The 8852-nt window shown below is 42.6% G+C and overlaps 1 protein-coding gene across 7 annotated transcripts in view; it reads right to left on the reverse strand.

Annotated features, from left to right (window-relative positions):
- ARAP2 (ArfGAP with RhoGAP domain, ankyrin repeat and PH domain 2) overlaps window positions 1–7819 on the reverse strand; it is a 200379-nt gene extending 192560 nt beyond the window's left edge. For 3 of the 7 annotated variants that reach the window (XM_033856910.2, XM_019928367.3, XM_019928366.3), the window contains exon 1: window positions 2296–2972. In XM_033856910.2, the coding sequence (XP_033712801.1) occupies window positions 2296–2366 (71 nt within the window). In that variant the 5' untranslated portion in view covers window positions 2367–2972. Of the gene's footprint in view, window positions 1–2295; window positions 2973–7432 lie in introns of those variants that run through there. The other 4 variants (XM_033856911.2, XM_019928368.3, XM_033856909.2 and 1 more) reach the window with 4 other exon arrangements.
- Between the last annotated feature and the right edge of the window lie 1033 nt (window positions 7820–8852).

Raw genomic sequence — 8852 nt, forward strand, 5'->3', positions numbered from 1 at the left:
CCATTATACTTCAATAAAAAAAAAAATTTATGGGTTGGGATAGCCCTCCCCCTCCAAATGCCTCAAGTATGAAAAACCGCCACAGTAAACCACTCCCCACCACCCATCCCCCCACCCATTACCAGTATAACTTTGTCATATTCCCTAGTTGAACTAGGAAAGAAAATAACTGAAAACCCTGGGTCACTCCAGTAAACCATAAAGTCATTAAGTATTCAGTGCTGACAACTTCTGGAATCACCTTTGCCTGATTTTAATATCTTATGGGAGGTAAAAAGTAGCATAGTACAACTGAATTCACTCATAAGTTTAATCCATTTTTTTTAAATGGCACACCATTTTAATATCATAAACATAACCTTACAGTATTTAGAAGCCTGCAAATATGTCAAAATAATGGCTTAACAATCATAGAATCCCAGGACTGAAAGGAACCTTAGAAGATGTGTACCAAATAAAAGAAATTAGGCTGCCACATGAGTAGCAAAACTTTTCAGTGTCATCAATACAAGTCTTACACATTCTAAAAACAAGGGAAGTTTATTGTATTCCAGAACGGTGGTCCCCAACTGAGTGGAACTATCTCCTAGGGAGAAATCAAGAAATGTGTAAGAAATTTCTTTTGCTGGTCATAAGGACTGAGTGGCATCAGTAGATAAGAAAGATGACTTAGGACATCCTACAATGATACCCAAGGTAGAAACCTCAGGTACAATTTTTACTTGTCCAAATCTTTACAGCTAATCAGCTATCCCTAAAGGATTCCTAACACTATAGATGATTAAAAGAAGTGTCCCTGACTTCAAGTTACTAATGTGGAGAAATAGCTAATCTCTTAAAAACTTAGGGCGCTGCATATAAATAATACACTGAGCTAGTTAGTTCTGGCTACAGGTCTTACAGAATTCCACCTTTGTTTCTGTACAGAATATAGTCACGAGAAATAGGGATCGCTGTATTTGCATATCAAGCAAACTCACTGTTTAACACCAAGATGTTAACTCCACATATGCATAAAGACAAATCGTTCCACCTTGTTGCCTACAACCATGCAGAAGAGGAAGTGGTTTTGAGAAAGCACACTTGTTGTTGTATTACTCCATCCTACAGTACAGAGCAGATTACAAAAGGTCAGAGGTCAAGAATCCTATTGTTCTAGTCTGAGTACTTTCACCTCAAAAGCTGTAAACTTGGTCATTTAGTATGCCTCTCCCCTACCATCAGTCACCTACCTTAGCCTGTGGCAACACTACCCCCATTTAACCCCTTACAGGAAACCCAGTTCCCTCAACCTGGCCTTCTCTCTGAACTGTAGTCATCCACAGGCTCTGACCTTCACTGCCCCATGTTCTCTACCTTATGCATTCTCTTTCCCATTCATCAAAACACAACCATCGCTTTCATTCTCCCTCAGACTTACATTGTTAATAGTAATAGCCAATATATGTGGAGTGTTTACAAACCATCTGTATAGGATCTCATTCAATCCTCACAGCTGCCTTGAAAGACCCATGCCCAAAGCCACACAGAAGATAAACAGCAGATAGATTCCAGAATTCTAAGAGTCGGACTCCACAATCTGTGCTGTTAACGGTGATGCCTCCTAAAAGCTATGCAATTGATTTAATAGTAGAGGAGTATCAAGGAGGTCATATTTTCCCTCTCATTGGACTGTCTAGTTATGCATAAGGACTTAGAGTCACTAGGGAAATGCTGCCGAAATATACCCTGCCTTGCAAACTCAAGTTGTCTATACCTTTGCAGCTGTGAGTATATGTGTCCATGTAAGTGGGTAAATATGGAAGCCTACAAGTCACTTACAGTTAATTCTTTGCAATATTCAGGCCATAGTACACAAAGCACAAAGAGTGAGAGTCAGGCTGCCTGCAATTACAACCCTGTCTTTCCCAGTTGTTTACTGTGTCCCTGGAGTTATTTAACTTCCCTGAAGCTCAGTTTCCTTGTCTATAAAATGAAGGCGACATGTCTGATAGGATTTCTGTTAGAATTAAAGTAAAATATATAACGTATATAGAACAGTACCTGACATGAATTGTAAGTGTGCAAAAAATGTTGGCTGATTATTAATTCATCCACTGTATACAATAGTGCACTTGGTCATACATGGTGTGACTGGCATTCTTCTGCCGGCCTAATAAAACTGCATTCCTTTCAATTAGCACTGTAAATTATTCTCCTAATAAACCCACAAAGGACTTCACACAGCAGTAAACATAGTTTTATTAATTTAGTAAAATATAGATGTGGTTATAGTAGCGAGAATGATGATTTTACCTGAAGACTTTTGACTTGGGACAAGCACAGTGATGACCAGTGATCCCAGCTCTGCCATGTGACGCCTGCATAAACTTCGGAAAGTTCCTTTATTTTTCTGAGTCGCACTGTTGTCACTGTTGTCATCTGGAAGCAGTGATCTGTAAGCAATAATGCCTACCCCACAGGACTGTTTTGAGGATGAAATGAGTAAATATGCATAAAGGTCTTAGTGCCTGGCAAGCAATAAGCATGGAATTATTGGCTGCTAGATGAAGAATAACTGAGGTTTGAGCTGAAAATAGCTGGGCTCCAGGCAGAAGCATTCTGCAGTTTGGATCAGGGAGAAAAGACTAAGTCACTTTCGGATTACTTTTTTCTGGGAAATCTGAAAGACAACTCTTTCAAAATCTAGAACTTAATATCCATTTCCACATCCAGTGAAGGCCAGTAGTGATCATTCCTTTCCTTATTCTGAGAAGTTATTACTAGCATAAGTAGTACCTGGGTTTAGGTGTTTTCAGTAACATCCTACTAGTTACGTCGCTTGAAAATCTTCTCAGCTTCAGTAAGTCTTTTCTCTTTCAAACTGTCCTTCCAGATTTTAATAGCCTAATGCTTGAGACTTACTTTCAATTCTAATTCAGAGACCTTTAATGTGGGCCCATTAATTCTTGGTCAAGAATCTTCCTGAGTTCCTACAAGAGCAGGAGTGGGGATAATGAAAAGTCATAATAAGCCAAAACCGGCACCACTGTAGAGGACTCCTACCTGAGTGACCCTAAAACCTGGGCAGCTGCCTCTGCCTGGTGCCAGCCCCCTCCTACCCCCTCTACAGTTTAGCCACATCTGTTTCCTGACAGCTGAAAGGAAAATCGGACCCTTTAGAATTCTTGATATGAGCACGGTACATACATATTCTTCAGGATTCTGTTCTATTTCATGCTACACTGAGCACAGCTTTAACATTTAATTGGCTGAGATAAAAACTAGCATGATATTATACTTCAATAAAAAGATTATAAAATGTATACTTATGATATATGCACTTTTATATATATCAATTTTATAATTTTAGTACAAATGTACACTCCACTATTGCTCTGAATTTGAGTCACATTTTTTTGACTAACAACCAGATGTTTCAAAATAGCCTACTGTGCATGGTTTCCTCTCTTAGCATTTATAAATAGTACCCTGACCTCTTTTCCAACTAAATTTGAGGGCTTATTCCTATTGGTTCTGTAATTATCAAAGTCTCTTTTTCTTAGGTAGAGGGTATCTCAGCAAATGTCTCTCACCTTATTGACTCATTTATTTACATTTATTCATTCAATAAATATTTAAGGAACACTAACTACTCTCTCAAAGATAACAGGGGGAAATATCTGCAGTTCAAGATACTACCTATTATCTCATTTGAGAACAGTGCTAAGTCCTATAAAGAAAGTGAAAATGCAATGTATTCTCTCCAAGAGTTTAAAATCTAAAGGGATAGGTTAGACATGGCTGTAAGCAAGGGAAAATGGCATGCATATGATCAGTTCTTTACTAGTCAGTAAGTGCCAGTAAAGGAGGAACACCAAAATTGAAAGACTCGAATGTACTGAATAAAAGCACTTAAAGAATAATGATGAGCAAACTCAAGTTTTGTGACCTTGACTTACACATGGTTTATATTTTAAGTATTGTTTTATGTTTAATTACATACAGAAGTAGCACCACCATCTTTCAAGAATGCCAAGGAACTCCAAAAATCTCAAATCAACTCCATGGATATAAGTGAAATATGCAGCAATTCAGAACTCTGAGGATGGAGTGGTCAGCGAAGGAGCTATGGAGGGGAATTTCACGATGTATGGGAAGAAACGTAGCAGGTGAAGACAGCAGTATCTCAAGTAGAAGGAATGACACAAAGGGGGCTGTGAGGGAGCTGTCTTCAGGCAATCAAGGAGACGAGAATAGCTGGGAAGGACCTAGGGTTCAACAGGTAATGAAAGGTGATGACAGAAAAGGAAGCTGGAAGTGGCCATGGATGGGCTTAAATATTGTGAACTTCATCAAGATACCGTGCAAGTGTCTTGGCAACTACTTTCACCACAACCACCCCCAGGAGCCCATCACCTGATAATCAGCATGGAGACCACACTTCTCTTCTACCTTTCCCTGATCATCTTTCCAACTCCAAACTGATTAAACCATTCTCTCCTCTTCCTAAAGCTATGTAATGTAACCAAAAGTCCTTTTTTTTTGCATCCTACTTTTTTTGCATCCTACTTTTATCTTCTTTGTTCCTTCCTGAGTATTCCCTCACCTACTCATCCACCAGGTACACAAATAGTATAACACAGAAAAATAATTCTCCCCACCTCTTCACTAGTAGTTTTTACCCCTGAAGCTGCTCAAAATGATTACTCCAGTCCATGTCCGAGCTCCTTTGTTCCCTCTATAACATGGGTAAGGAAGTAAGTTTGTTCTGAGTCAAAACTGTAAAAATTTCACAGGTCAAATTTCTAATTAGAAAGGATCATGCAAAGAGAATACCATTGACCACTATTTCAATTAAGGAAATAGTGAGCAAAAGGTTTAGCTATAATATGTATTTAATCTAGCCAATACTTTAAAAAACCTAAAATGATAAACTACAGTGGTCCAGGACTTCACAGAAAAGATTGAGAAGACATCTCATAGCCTCTAGTCTCTCATCAATCACCTTTGGTCAGGGCTTCCCTCATGGCGCAGTGGTTGGGAGTCTGCCTGCCAATGCAGGGGACACGTGTTCGAGCCCTGGTCCGGGAAGATCCCACATGCCGCGGAGCAACTAAGCCTGTGTGCCACAACTACTGAGCCCGCGCTCTAGAGCCTGCGAGCCACAACTACTGAGCCCACGTGCCACAACTACTGAAGCCCACGTGCCTAGAGCCCGTGCTCCACAACAGGAGAAGCCACCGCAATGAGAAGCCCGTGCACCGCAACGAAGAGTAGCCCCCTCTCTCCACAATCAGAGAAAAGCCCATGCGCAGCAACAAAGACCCAATGCAGCTAAAAACAATAAATAAATAAAATAAATTTATAAAAAAAAATCACCTTTGGTCAAAGATAAGAACTATTTCCAACATTAATAAGATGTTCTTTACCTAACTAATATTTTACAGAAAATTCCCAAAATCCCTCAGTTTAGAAAGTCCAAAAATTGGATTCAATGAATGAGCCAACAAACAAGGGGAAAAAAAAACCAAAACACTTGTTAAAAGAAAACATTAAAAGAACCACTTGTTAAAAGCAATGGTTGTCATTTATAAGTAGCATTTTTATAGCATCTTGCACCAAACTTTCTCAAAGTTGCAAGGAGGTGGGATAGAAAGAAACAAAGCAAAAAGGAATAACTTCTCAACTATCATGAAGTTTACAACCCAGAGTCCTAAGCGAGTTTTTAAAACTTCAGTCTTATGGTGCTAATGTAAGAGTTTCCAAGAAAACTGCAATTCATTATAATCTTACTCCTATACTTGATCACAGTAAGTAGTTGAATTGAAAAGTACTCACTGAATATCTATGAGCCAAACACTGCTAGAAATTTGTAGTGATGCTAGATGATTAAGAATTTGTTTTTAGAAGCAGATTCACAGATAATATAGAGAACAAACTAGTGGTTACCAGTGGGGAGAGGAACAGGGGAAGGCGTAATACAGGAGTAGGTGGGGGAAAAAAAGGGCTGTTATGGGATTATATGAAATCATGTGTGCGAATCTTCTGAAAACTGTGAAGCACTATAGAATTCAAAGGATCTTTCATTCAAAAAAAAATTTAATACACAAGAGACATAGGAAAAATTCATATATGTATATATGTGTGTGTGTGTGTGTGTGTGTGTGTGTGTTTTAATGTACCATCCGTTTCTCCTTTCAGGGGCAATCCATATAAAATCTGACAGGCTTACAGAGGAAGGAAAAAATACAAACACACACATGACCAGATAAATAAGTTTTAACAAGTCATTTGACTTCCCCTCTAGGTACATTTTAATTTAAATAAATCTTTTAGTGCTGACAAATCAAGTCTATGTAAAACACTCTTGGTGTTAAGGCCCACCTTAAGTGCGTATGTGTTAAATATCTGTTTGAAAAGGAACCAGGGAGATATTTCCACTTTAGCCTCTAGCCTAGTTCCATGACCCATTTTACTTTTTTCTTTCTTTTTTAAACATAGTTGAACAGTGGAATGTCATTAGGATTTTCCCCTCAATATTTCTCTTGTATGGGCATAAAAGTCACAACTAAGAGTTCAAAAATATTTTTCTTTTTTTTTCCCCCCTTAAAAAAGTTAGCTTCCTTTTTAAAACAGCCATAACTTCATCTTCCAATTATTTATGGGCAATGTTCCATAAACTCGTCTGGGTGTAGAGTGCTTAAGTGCGGGGGGAAATCAATACTGAGCTTATAAGTACGATATTGTTATTGGTAATCACAGTGACATCCGATTAAATGTACTTTTAAAAATAGCTTACTTTTCAGTACGCTTCTTTTTTTTTAACCAAAAGGGTATATTCCACTGAGCAGCCTACTTCAAGGACAAGCTTGCAAAAAAAAAAAAAAAAAAAGTTGCTGTCACAATACAAACCTGCGACAGCCTAAAATGTCACTATTCCACACAAACTAGCTTCTAACTTGCCTGTAATTATCAAAGATTATAGTTCACAATATCATTTCACAAAGCCTTCCCCCAAATCAAAATTGCTCCAGATCGCCGCAAGGAGGTGAAGGAAACGTTTAAGAAAACAAGCGAGGATGAATTTACTTTACTTAATGAGATAGGCAACCATTCTCCCAGGAGACTCTGTCTCCAAAAGTAAACGAGATCAATCTGGTAAACTCACTGTCGACAGCTCTCGAGTATAAGGTTGGGTTCAGGCAAGTGGAGGACAAATTATTGTAATTAAAGTTAATTAACAGGCCTGCCGTCTCAAAATGTAGAACAAGCAGGGTGCGGGGGAGCACGGAGATCCGAGCAAACTCATTATCTCTACCGAGAAAATAACCTGGTACCTGAAACTCAAGAAAGGGCAGCTCCTTTTCGAGGAAGGGGTCTAGTTGTCTAACCGGATTGTCACCCTCCCGAGTCAACTCCCATTAGTAAGCGGAGTTTTTGTGTCACTTACCCACTTCTGGTTTCCTTTTAGACGCCCACATGCGGGAGCGAAATCCAAGGGGCAGAAACCGGAGCCGAACACTTGGCGCTCTGGAAATTTACCCGGAAAGGTGCCGGAAAGCCCCGGCTCAGCCCGAGACGGTCCTCCCGCGCCGGTCGCGGCCCCGCCGACCAGCTCACTGCGGCCCTCGGGACTCGCCCTGCGCGCGGGCAGCGGACCTGGGAGGCGCGACGAAGCGCCGGCGTCTCTCCCGGCCGGTTCGATAGGTCCTCACCCGTCTGCCCCAGGCGCGGGGCCTCCTCCTTCCCTGTCCCCGCCAGCTGCCCGCACGGCGTCTGCTTCCAGGAGGCGGCCGCGCGGGCGGCGCTGTCACTCCGGCCGGCACGCCGCGACCGCCGCACCTGGAGGCGGGGAGCGCGGACCTGCGCGCAGCTCCGGAAGCGCCGCGCCCGCCGCCCGCGCCCTGCCCAGGTGCTTCGGCGCCGCGCCTCGGCCGCTTCCTCCCGGCCAGCGGGGGCGGGGAGAGGCGCCTGGCGTGGGGGCAGCGGGGCTCAGCGATCCGGGCAGCCGAGCCGGCCTCCCGGGTTCCACAGCATAGTTGGGTGGCTGACTCAGTCCGCCGCGACTTGGCCGCGCCTGGCACCCTCGCCACCTGGCGCACCTCGCCCCCGGGGCTCCCGGCGGGGTTGGACAAGCTGCGAGGACGCGTCCCGAAGCCCAAAGCGGCGAGGTCATGACCCTCCTGGGACGGAGATGCCCGTGACCCTACCCTGGCTCCGGACAGCCGGCCAGTTGGTTGGTCGGTACGCACTGATGGGTGGGTTGTCAAGTGGGCGGAACCTCACCACCACAGGTTATTCGTATTACTCTACTAAGTACTTTCCAGGTTGCCTCAGCGTTTCCCAAATTTAAGACTCATCTAGGGCGCTAATTTTCCCAGGCTGCTTCTGCGTAAAGTTACATTCGATGGGCCCGGGAATCTATTTACCAAGGCCCGTGCTGATTAGGCTGAATGCATTTTATCGGATCCTCCTTCACGTCTCTGTGAGGAGGGGATTAATATTCCCGTTTTCTAATTGAGGAGTCTGCGGGGCAGAACAACTTGCCCAAGCAGACACAGCTTTAAGCGGTGGAGGTGATTTTCCATTTAGATCTGAACTAACACAGCCTCCTCATTGATTTTTTAAATTCCCTTTTCTTGTCTCCACGCTCCCCCCCCCCCCCCGCCCCCACCTCCGAGGGAAGGGATAACCCTGCCCTAGTCCTTCTGGCACCTGAGATTGTTAGATCCGGGAAAGACATTTCCCCTTGGACTTGGACCTTGACACTCTGCCCTTGGAAGTAAAAATAAGACAGCAAGAAAATACAGGAATCCAAAAAGAAAAACCCTTGTGCGCCCCAGAATACCTAAGTGTCCATAAAATCCACT

This window comes from Tursiops truncatus, chromosome 5 (assembly GCF_011762595.2).
Source record: "Tursiops truncatus isolate mTurTru1 chromosome 5, mTurTru1.mat.Y, whole genome shotgun sequence".
NCBI lineage: Eukaryota > Metazoa > Chordata > Mammalia > Artiodactyla > Delphinidae > Tursiops > Tursiops truncatus.